The 12,183-nt window shown below is 37.7% G+C and overlaps 1 protein-coding gene across 4 annotated transcripts; it reads right to left on the bottom strand.

Moving 5' to 3' along the window:
- On the bottom strand, positions 3,111-12,162 carry LOC109723858. 4 transcript variants are annotated; one of them, XM_020252347.1, is made up of 11 exons: positions 12,024-12,161; positions 11,403-11,475; positions 11,155-11,288; positions 10,658-11,029; positions 9,180-10,558; positions 8,430-8,887; positions 6,512-8,334; positions 6,258-6,418; positions 4,894-5,054; positions 3,883-4,016; positions 3,111-3,691 (listed from the first exon to the last, which is right to left on the bottom strand). In XM_020252347.1, the coding sequence occupies exons 1-11, from the start codon at positions 12,156-12,158 to the stop codon at positions 3,497-3,499; spliced, it is 5,025 nt and encodes a 1,674-aa protein (XP_020107936.1). In that variant the 5' UTR covers positions 12,159-12,161; the 3' UTR covers positions 3,111-3,496. The 4 variants fall into 4 exon arrangements, with proteins under 4 accessions (XP_020107936.1, XP_020107934.1, XP_020107935.1 ...); XM_020252345.1 differs by having other exon boundaries at positions 3,883-4,043; positions 12,024-12,160; XM_020252346.1 differs by having other exon boundaries at positions 3,883-4,043; positions 8,451-8,887; positions 12,024-12,160.

Here is a 12,183-nt window from a genome sequence, read left to right as displayed (position 1 = left end):
TTTTTGTTGTCTCATTTTGAAATATTTTAAGTTTTATTATTATTATTTTTTGTTTTATAGTGACCTTAGTCCTCGTTTCTGGTGTTGCATTTGACTTTTCTGTGGCAACTTGTTCGTTTTCTCAAGGTCTATACTACCGTGCTTCTTTACCTCCGCTGAAACAAAAATATGAAATTAATGGAAATTATTTTTCTTATAAGTAGAATTCATTCTCAGAATGTGTGGATTCATTGTAAAGTACGCAATTCAATTCGTTTTAAAAGAAAATTAGTGGATGCACAAAAAACTTTGGATGTTAGGGTGAGGCGAACCAACCGAACTAACTTTGGATAGGGTATTACGTGCATCCGATGCAGCTATGCCCCAAATGTTCGCATTTTCACTATGATACAAAATTGCCCAAAGTTTTAGTGTAGATAAATTGTGAAACTTCTCATTGACTTGGCGGGCGAGACCAACTCAAAACCAGCGTGGACAAAAGACTGGGAATCGAACAACAGTGGTGTTGGAATAAAGAAATAATCCAGGAGGAAACTACACATAGTTGAAATTTTAATAAATTCTAATTGCTAATAAAAGTTTGAATTTAATGCCGCTTGATCACCAACAATCCAAATGATGCCGTAAGAATCTTGAAAATTTTGATTTCTACAAAATTCAGATGACATAGATTGTAAGGATCTTGAAAATTTTGATTTCTACAAAATTCAGATGACATAGATTGTAAGGATCTTGAAAATTTTGATTTCTACAAAATTCAGATGACATAGATTATATTTAACAATGCCGATCGACCGCCTATCATAAAACCAACGCGAAAATAAACTAATTTTTTTTCTAGTAGTATCATAGCCTAGCTAAATCTCAGATAATCCTGTTCACCGACCTTACTGATCCTAGCGTTAAATTGGTAACCTGGCGTTTGCTCAATGGCAGAGATATCCGATGAAGCTGAGGAAATGATAATCTACCCATACACGCACTACAGATCCTGAGTTCAACCTTACAAGTTAAAAGTGTTTATACCAGAAAGAAATCGAATCACGGAATGAAACACCGGAAAGAAATCGAATCACTCACTAAAATTTATGTGCATGTTTGTGTGCCGGCACCGAAGAACGATTTTTGGTAGTTATGCTCTATTTTTAACATCCAAATTGTTCTGCAAATGCTCGCCCAGCCTCAGCTGATTCCCATCACAAGGCTTTCGACCTGAAAAAGACAAATAATTGTAATCTTAGCTGAGCATCTAATACATGATCACAGCAATTCTTTAATAAGAACAATTGGCGGATAGATTACAAGGACGCAAAGATTTGTTATCAAAGTTGATGGGCAGCTTAATCATCACAGATCCATAATGCCCTATTTGGATGCATGAATATCTTGTTCGGCATATCTTTTTAATTAACTCAAGAAATTTATACATTTGGTTGCTAAGAAGTATGATCAAATATGTAGAATGAAATACTATATTCAAATTTCAAGTCATTTTTCCAAAATAAAATAAATCACCTTGTAGGTAAAAAAATGCTGTCTTATCAAATCATGAATAGCAAAACCTTTGTTGATGCAAAAATTTCAAACTCCTTACTTACCACTGTATTAGAAAATTCTGATATGGAATAAGTTATTCAAGGATTAACTTATTCCGACATCCAAATAGGATAAAGGCCATTTTTCTTGTGAGTTCAGATAAATATTGATCAATATTGTGACCTTCCCTACTGGTACACTTGAGATCAATCTTTACATGGTATAGAGTACCTCAAAAAAATCTAAATCATTAAATCTACACCATGGTCTAAAATTAGAGGGTAAAAGAAAAAAGACTAAATGATTAATGGCATATTCAAAAAATTTGTGTGCAAGTTCCTGGAGTAAAACAAACAAACCTTGTAATTTAAGCAAAAACACAAGGAAAATGCTACATGTCCACCTATACGTAGACTTAAATCTTACACCCTTGTCATTCAAAAGGTTAACGAAATTTTTTTTGGATTTTATTTTTTTTTAAAAAAAGTTGATAAGACTGGAGAGAAAATATGGGCCTTATGGGCCTTAGAATGGATGAGGGGTAAATCTTACACCTAGACTACGAGTGTACAAATAACATTGCTCAAAACACAATTGGTAAGGTTGAAATGTTGAGTACTGTTCAAGAGAGAAAAAAGGGTGAACAAGGGATCTCAAATGGTAAGATACTAAGAAACCAATTCAATTGCAAAAGCTATTGACTACAATTGGGGCCCAGTTAGGCACTACATAACCAAGAATTTAAACGGTATCCATTAGCACAAGGCATCATGTAGTTTGCCCACGGTACCAGCATACTATGCCCATGCCCTCATCGCACTGTATTATAATTTTTTTTTTCTTTTCCCTGCTAAAAGGACTTAAAAAGTTCCAGAAACTCATTTCTAACTAATCTGTTGTTATAATTATCTACATTAAATATCATATTAAGATCTCAGGATGCAAATAACAATCAGGTAGTACGAAGTTTTTACCTGTCCACAGCTGAACAGGAAGGGAATTAAAGACCAACTACTAATCCGGAGCTTTTTTTAGCATTAAATTTTGTCATTTAGTTAGCATTCTTGGCCCTGTTCATAAAACATTTAGTTAGCATTCTTGGCCCTGTTCCATAAAATAAACATGTCGAAAATTTCACTGCGATGTAAGGTGAAACACTAAACGGAAATAGTTTTTTGGCTCAGTTGAAGTATACCTCTTCCAGAAGAGTTAGAACCATGAAATTTCATCTGAAATATTTTATGCTGTAGCCTAGAAACTCTTAACAATGCAGTAATATCAAACACGGTTAATGAGGTTGAAGGAAAAACCTGCAATAATAAATCAGATATTATTTAGTTCATATCAATAAGTTCATAGATATGCAACATAAATAAGGAGAGAAAATCACATACCCATATCCTTAACGTCAGCAGCAGTCGGCTTCATAAATATTTGAGACGTGATCTTTCAAACGCTAAAACCAGCTGACAGTTATCAAACATGATATTTGTATGCACTGTACAGAACAGAACTGTTCCATTAGTTTCACACAATTTACGGTAGCAGGAAAAGAGAAAGCCTGATGCTCGGTCTGTTTGGCTGGCAATATATATTTTTGCTTGAAGAGAGATATACAACAGTAATTGCGAACGAAGGACGAGAGAAAACCCACTGCATTTTTGGATCTCTACCTCATCAGTCGATGCTGTTATCTGTTTTTAAAGCATCGGAAGCCGCAAAGAATACTTTACAAAAATTGCAAGTAAATCTCTTTGTACATATTTTACAGGATACGCTCCTATGAAGCCCGATTTCTTTTTTGGGCAAAAGACATGCTAACAAAGAAGTGAAAATTTGGTAAACATCACCTCATTATGACCAGCATATTAGAGGGAAAAGAATTGGACGGAAAAATAAACATGGCCTAGTAGCCTACAGATTCTATACACAGGGAAGATGACTCAGCATTTCGAATACTTTAACGACTGATCGACTCCTTGGATAATCGTACAAGCCGCAATAGCCCTTTTACATTGTGGAAGTTGAAATCAAGGACCCGTCTAACCGAGTCAATGCCATGAGCCCCATGCTTTTCGAGGCTGGCACCAGCAGCTGCAGCAATAGCAATTTGTGATTTCCTAGTTGCTTCAAATGCGCTGTTCAAATCATGCGTCTGCCATCAAATGACATGAAAATGTATCAGATTCTGCACATAAATCATTGAACCATGATAAATAGTATGCACATCATTGATATGCTTTATGCATGAGAACAACGAGAGTAAGTATGCACCTCTCCCATGTAAGCAAATTAAGTGAAAACGAGACATCATAGAAACTCACAATTATCGGCATATGAACTTACATAGGTAAGCAACCGCATCAAATGTGGATGGTTTCGAGCAGCAATTACATGGTTGGCAGTAACAAGAGGAGAGTTAACACCCTTTGCTGAAGCAGCCTTCCCCAAGGTACCCTGGTTGTTTAAGTTGTCAACATCTGAAGCAGAAGAAGATGGTGACTCACCTACAATATAGAAGGAAAGAAAAAAGAAAAAAAGAAAAAAAAAAGAATTTTCAACATGATAGCAAGCAAGGTCTTCACAGGAAACAACAGATAAAACCAACATGAACACAAGGATAATGAAAACCAAAAGAATATGAGCTTCATAAAAAAAGAAAAATCCATCTTGAAATTCAAACATCTAATCACTTCACAGAATGATCTATCATAATAACTTAAAAAAGTACAATAAAGATTACGCAGGACTCTCGTATTGAAGGTATGTAGAAGGACATTAGCTTTCATCTAACTTCTAGCAGCCATGTCCAGGTTATACAGGCCGACAAGTCCAATAGAGCAACTATTACCTTTATCAAGATACTGATCTGTTTATATCTTAATGCAGATATGATAAATAACTTAATGACTCTGAGAAGTAATGACAAAAATGCTTACTTCACATCATAATTTTCGCGATTTCTAGCAGTTATCCACAAAAGGTCATAAAACATTATTCCATGAGTATAAATAGTTGGATTTGAATTTTAATTGTAAAGTTGAGATCTTATATAAGGTTAAAATATTACTGAAATACTGCATAATGCAGGACACACGATGAACAGTATGCATTAATTATAAAGTATTACTTAGACTAATTAAATTAGAAAAGCAACACCATATCCAAAGCCAAAATCAACTCCCGTGTCAACCATAGAGCTCGACAAATGGTTCAATTTACATTAATATACGGCACTACACTGCTAATCATTATTGGCAAAATCCATTAGCAGTTTGTTAGTAAAATCTAATGCATGTACTCTAGAGCTACTATGATATATGAAAAATAAAGTTCAGCTTTATGAATTTGAACAACCTGGTGGAATCATAAGTAGAGCTGTTTGCAATTCTTGTCCATCTTTGTTTGCACTAGAATGTTTGTAGTATGCAGATTTGAGGTAGGCCACTTCAACACACTTATATGCTAAAGCAGCAGCAGCCATTTCTTTGCAACGCTCGTATTCACGTGCACAAAATCTGTTAAAACAAATGAATATTAGATGATCATAAATGAATGAATAATATTCGCTTTGGTTAAAAGTTAAAATAACTAATGTCTCGAAAATTCTAAAAGTATTACGGCATTTTTATTTCATTTAAATTAAAGAAGAACACATCAAGGACTGGGTAAATTACTATTTTTAGATGAAATCAAATTTCAACATTCATAGTACCATAAAATTGCAGATAAAGATGGTCGTTTGTTAGCATTTTAGAATATGTTAACCCATTTTTGTGATAAAAACTTAATTACATCTCAATCTTAAATGGCATAGAGAATTATTATGCTCATAAGTAGATATCAATGGGCAAGTCACTTAATATCAAGTTAATATGAACCCCTAAATCATAATGCTCACACTTTAACAACAATGAAAGTGAAGTAAATTCCCAGTATGAAATAACCAGCTCGTACACACTGAGTCACTTTGCATTAGTAAGAAGATCATTTGTGTGTAAGAGCATATTTGTTTCACAGATTAGCTAGGACACCACAGCGAGTGGTAATGTCTAACTTGAATTTGACCAATAGCGAGAATATCAATATGTTTATTTTGAAGGAAATGAAGTAGGAATCTCAACTTTGTCGCAAAACTTCCTGGAGTAAATTGTTTAAAGGACTAGGCCCTCAGAAAGCCAACATCAGAGTTTCAATGATATACCAAGCTGACTGCACCAGGTCAATTAACTTTGTTTCACCTGGATAAGATACACTCCATATCCAACCTTTTGTTTGACCTAATTGGACAAAGTAAACCTCACTTTCTCTAACCTCCTTTCTTGTAAAAGTCTCTTTTCTTGTAAAAGTAACACCTCACTCACCTCACTAACTCCACCTAATTTTATTCAGAGAACTTTAGATCTTGCACTAAAATGACCTACAGGAACACAATATTCCATAAACTAATCAGCAGGAACCTAATTTTCAGTGATCCAGCAAACTGGGAGTTGCAGCACTAGAAGGTGAATTCAGTGTGTAAGAATCAAAGTCTTTTCAGAAATATTACATTTGCTATACCTCTAGAGAAGAAGAAATATGCTTGTGTCACATACAAAGGGTCTCATTTTGAAGATCAAGGAATACACTGTCGTATTTGCAACTTCTTAATATGAAGTCACTAACTTGATAGTAACCTATTTGCAGATCATCAATAACAATTGCATAACATTGTGGCTTACTCGCAGAGTTTTGCTGTGTCAGAGTACATTTGAATGGACTGAGCAGCATCCGCTTGTTTTGAGCCATCAAAACTAAGAGGCTCCCACAGAGAGGCAACATGCAGAAATTTCAAGGCTGCCTCAAAGTATAGACCTGTACTTTCAAGCTCCAGACCTTCACTCTGCTAGATGTCACTTAATTTAGAAACTCAGAAAGCGAGTAAAAGACGATATAAACAAAAAAAGCGAATCAACATTGCAAAGGATAACTTTACCTTTAAACGATTAGCCCTATGCTTTAAATCTCGAGCTTCTTTCAAGACTGTTGATGCAGCAGAATGACCTTCCTTTCTAAGTGAACTGGAAGTGTCCAGAGAATAAGGTGTTGATTGCCTCAAACTATTCTGCTGAACTCCATTTGGAATGTCCTGCTTTCTTTTGATCATTTTTGATACATCACTATTGGATGCCTCAGTAGAGTACACTTCCAACCTGCTTTCTTTGACCGGCGAAGAGACAATTTGAGGTCCCAGCTTATGTGCTTCTTGTTTGTCCCTGGTAGGCTGCAATTTATCTGTTGCAGGTGCCAAATCTGATCGATCGTTATTATTGGTGGGAAGACGAATAGATGATTTTTTAGCTCTGGATGATGACATCTGCTTAAGGTCTTCAGTTACATTGAACTGAACACATTTAGCTTCTACAATGCTGCCCCTTGAGTCAAACTCCTTTTGCTGATCCAGATGTGCACAAGGGCCACTAGCATCTGTACTTTCTAGGTTACCAGAACGTGAGTGGTTATCTTTTTTAGTGAGACCAGTACTTTTTACAGTTCGATCTCTCTTTCCCAGTAAATCCTGATCTATGTGCCGAGCGTCGCCTTTCTTTGCAACAAGCGAATCCTTGTTTTCATTAAAGGGTCTGGAAACTTTAGCCTTATCTGAATCAACATCTGATTTATAACTTCCATGTTTCTCCTTTGAATGTGAAGAAGAGCTTCTTCCAGACTTCCGATGACTCAAAGTGTCAACATGCTGGTGATTATTTAACTTATCAAAATAGTGAGAATGGTTTCTGTCTGGGGATTCCTTGTTATATCTGCCATTTTGATCTAGTACATTTCTATTTCTATGTAACACTTTTTCATCTGGGGCTCCTGCATCAGGTAGCTCATTTGTTTCCTTATCGTGATAATCGGATGGCCCTCTGAAAATATCAAGGGTTCCAGATTCACCTGCTCTCTGACTCGCTAAAGGCGGCAGCTGGTTGAGAGAAGCTGCTTCTTTCCTTGCTTTTCCACTATGGTTGCTTCCTCCTTCAACCTCACTATCTGAACATCTTTTTGGGCTCCCCAAGGTAGATGAACCAACATTAAACATTTCAGCCCTTCCAACTGAATTTCTTATATTGTGAAGCTTCTCAGTATTAATTCGGACGGGAGATGAAGAAACTGACTCTACTGGAGAGCCCCTTATGTCCTGAAATTTGGTTTTACTCTTCTGAGAGCCTGAGACCTTCGAAGAGCTTGAAGTAGCTGCTGTAGAAGCCTGTCCGTACGAGAACTTCTCTTCAGTCTTCACTACCTTTGGCTTCTTTTCCTTCGAGGCCTCACCTTCTCTTAAAGTGTCTTTAGTGACAGCCCTGCCGTCGATTAGTTGATGACTTCTCATTTCAGCTGTTAGAATGTGCTGACTCTCCTGCCACTCTTTCATTTTCCTCTTCTTAGTAGACAGCTCCATTTTATCTGATCTTTGTAAATCTGAAGTCTTAAAATCTTTAATTTCCCCATTTGAGAAAGCTTGATCTTCTCCTTTGATCCTCTTAGATAGTACAGAAATATTTCCTTTTGAATCTAACTTTTCCTTGCCTGAAGGCACATCATTGTACTTATCAAGAGTTTTTGTCACTGCCTTTGCAGATGACACATTAGTCATGTCTGCAGAAGTCTTTCCAGCTGCTTCATACTCAGAGTTCCAATCTTTAACAAGATAGTTCGCATCTTCTATCTTGATTTTCTTAGATGCTTTTGAATCAATTTGATCCACCATTCTCTTGCTCTTCGAACTTGAATACTTCTCGCCTTTTTCCATGGAATCTCCTGTATAGAAGTAAATAATTAAGCATGTAATAATAATTAGGGAAACACCACAAGAAAAACATTAAAGATAAGAAGATGCATAGAAGAGAGACTACGTGGAAAGGAAGTAAGGGCACCTCCATCTGAATAGCGTCCCAGGTTCTTGTGCCCAGCTTTTAGCTTCTCTTTTTTATAGCCGGTTAATTTGTTCCCATGTTCCAGATCAGCTTTGCTCAATGAGTTCGTGTCGAGGGGATAACCATTAACATCGGTTAAACTTCTACTTTTGGCAGAAGCTTGCTGGTTCTTCCTCTCAGAATTTGAAATTTGTGCTATATCGGAAAAGTTGGCTATATTTGTCCCATCCTTGCATCCATTTTTCTTTTTCCCTGATACAGTCACAATGTTATCTCCAAGCCTTTGATTCAGATGTAGTGCACTACTTGTAGTGAAGCTTGAAGGAGCATGCCGACCATCTGAACTAATGCCAATCTGAGGGGCTGGGACTGTGTACAGGTCATTCAACGCTTTTGTTGTTTCCTTTTCACTAATAGCACAGCTATTCATTCCAGGTCTGCCAAAGAGCACGAAATATTCAATAAGTAGGAGCAAACGAACTGCGAGCATAAATACTGATAGAAAAAGAAGCTGCTTTCTGTAGGTAACACAACCACCCCAACGACAACAACCAGCTATACAGAAATGAAAAAGAACGCGACATGAAACATGAATGTGTAAACAAATAATACCAAAGCAGCAACAAGTAGTAAATGTGAAGCGTGCTCACATGGAAATAAAAAAGGTAAACAACCCAAGAGAAAGGACAGAAAGTTAAGATACAATAAGTGCAGTTGGTAGAAACTTACAGCCAGTTAAGCAATGAACAATGCCACTTCTTTGGAAGACTATCAGGATTGGTGCCATAGGGTAAGAGACGCCATTGTTGACATATATCACAACAGACCCAATGTTCCTCTATTACGACTGGAGCAGGTTTTGCAGGAGCTTCTGCTGTTTCAGCAGCATTGCTAGTTGAAGGCACAGATAATGGCTCATTCACGTATGTCCCAGAAATCGAGTGTTGATCAACTTTCCTATTGTTTGGCCCTTCCTTTGATGCTTCCATCAATCTAATAGACTCATCCTCATTTTCAGGCTTAACAGACTTCAGTTTTTCCTTAAGCTGTGTATCAAGTAAAACACCTTCATTCACCACTGCATTACCAAGAACATCTCCATGAGATTTAAAGACTTTAGGTTTGGGCTTCTTATCATACAAGTTTTGTCTTGCAAGAGAGCCCTTTTTCCTTTCTTTTACAGCTGGAGAAGGTTGAACACCAATACCATCCTTTGTGGACTCTAGAGAAGGTGCAGTATTGGGTTGGATTCCCTGCTGTTTGCCTTTGTCTTCCGGAAGTCGGTACTTTCCTTGAACTACTTTTTCTGGTTCATATGAACTGGCTTTGTGAGATGAAATATTTCTCACATTATCTACAGGTCCAACAGTCTGATCTTTATTCCGCTTATATCCATCAGAATCAGCTTTTACTGTATCAACATTTTTCTTTACTTTTTCTTTCCTATCTCTCTGCAGATCAACAGAAGAGTCTTTGCGACTAGACATAGTTTGTTCCTCGAATGTTTTCTCTGCATTAACTGTTCTTGTTTGTATTTTGCCCTTCAGATGTATCTCCTCATGTCCTAGATTGCCAATCCCACTACATTCCATGCCTTCCATCAATTCTACTTTACCTTTTACAAATTCAGGTGTCCTCGTTCGGTCAGTAGCTGGAAAATTATTTGTTCCCCTTGGGCAATCAAACATTATAGCAAATCCATTAGCTGATTCTTCAGCTAAGTGTCCATCTTTTCTGTCAATAGTTCTTGAACCAGACAAGAGTGGGATATTTAAGGCATCAGACACAAGCTCTTGTCCAGCTGGCGTTTCGATGTCAATATCTCTATTCAAAGCAGCACTGATGTCATTAATGCATTTTGAACTTTTCACACCAGAGGACCTAATTTTCTTGTCATCAGGCTTTGTTCTCTTTATTGTGTGACCTTTAACATCTCTCACTGGGAGACTCAAATTACTAGAGGCTTCACATTTTTCAGATATGTCCTTTGAGATCATGCTTGTTTTGCACTTTTTGAATATAGGGCGAGTTCTTTCTGTCAATTGCAGCACATTGTCATGGAGGGGTGACAGCAAGTACCCTCCAGGAACTAGAAAGCACGTCATGATCTGCTCAATCATGTCGAGCAAGCAAAACATACTTAGCTGCTCAAAATCCACGCACAAACTCTTTTATGAGAGATAAAACAACAAAAATAGGAAGTTTACCTGTATAATTGTATGTGGAGATTCATAAGGCATGTCTTGAAACTCGGGAGAAAGCTCAGCACTATCATCTGGGCTGTCCTCTAAGGATGAAGAAGGAGAAATATCAAGGCCCAGACCACTATAAATAGCCGCATTATTTCTTGTCACAGTGTCATCAGGGGGGACTTTGATGCGAACTTTCAGCGACTTCTGGTCACCACCGTTAGCGTGTCTAGTTAAGGAATCATACTGGGGAACAGAGTCCCTTTCATTGTGTATGCCCAAACACACCTCCCTTTTGCTAGAGGTGTCTGCTGATGGAACCGTACTAGCCGAAATGTTGTTCTTGGTAATAGAAGAACATGTCAAAACTGAAGAGTTCTGCCGTATGCCCTGCAACGATGCGTTGTGGCAATATAAAATGTAATAGTAGCCTAGGCACCAACATTTGGATTTCCCAACAAATGGAAAATGGAAAATGTAATATGACAATCTGTAGAAACATCAAAAGAGTGTACCTCTGATTGCGTGTTATAAGGAGATCTTGAGCCACTGTGGTTTGTTGCCTTAGGCGGACTTTTAGGTTGACAAAAAACCGAAGGAGAACGCTGGTAAGCAGGCAAAAAAGAACCATATCCCCCAAATTTCGATCCTATCACAGAACCAATATAATGCACGAAGTTACCATCATCATCAAGCGATGAGTTTGCTTCAATTCTATATCAGAGAGACAATATTGACTGTGTCAACCATAATTCAGTCTTACCGAGGTTCTCCGCAGAAAATCCACCTTCGAAGTCTTTCTGGAAATGTCCCAAAACGTCTTGTAATTTTTCATCCTGAAGAGGAGAGACGAGTCAGCTCTTTAACAAACAAACTCTTTGCGTGGCAATTTCACACGCTTAGAAATGATGATTTCTTTGACTCAGAAATCAAAAAGTTTCACGTCAACCTTCTCTCACAAAAAAAGGCATGATTTTCAGTATCGTTTTCAAGAAGCGAAATTGAGGGAGTTCTTAATGCTAATCATGGCCTCAGAACAAGGAGACGGACCGACGGCAAAAGATTCTATCCAAAATTGAACAAGTGAAAAGTAGAAATCTCCTACCTTTGCATTTCTCACTGAAAATGCTACGGTTCCAAGATTGATCAATTCCTAAGTTAGTGACCAGCTAATCATCGGTATCATAGACAAATTACAACTACTCCGTAAAACAACGAAGTAAACCAAGAACAGGCACGCGAGTATTACTCCCTATTAGATATCTGAGACTGCAAGGGGCACCAAATTATGGATTTGCGTACATAAATTGATATCGCACTTTATCAATAATGTGAGTGCAAAGGGATCAAGAACCGAAAACTTAGACCAATCGAGGGAACTCACGATGTAGGAGAGAGCAACGTCGGGATCGATGAGCGAATCATCGCACGCCTCTCCTTCCTCGAGCTCGTTCTCCTCCATCCCAAACCCTCGCCCTATCCTCTCCCTCCCATCATCGCTCCTCCCCACGGACAGCATCCAATCCACTTCCCCCTCCCCACCC

This window comes from Ananas comosus, linkage group 18 (genome assembly GCF_001540865.1).
Source record: "Ananas comosus cultivar F153 linkage group 18, ASM154086v1, whole genome shotgun sequence".
NCBI classification, from domain to species: domain Eukaryota; kingdom Viridiplantae; phylum Streptophyta; class Magnoliopsida; order Poales; family Bromeliaceae; genus Ananas; species Ananas comosus.
Note: the sequence above shows the minus strand (reverse complement) of the source record. Positions and strands in the feature narration are given on the sequence as shown.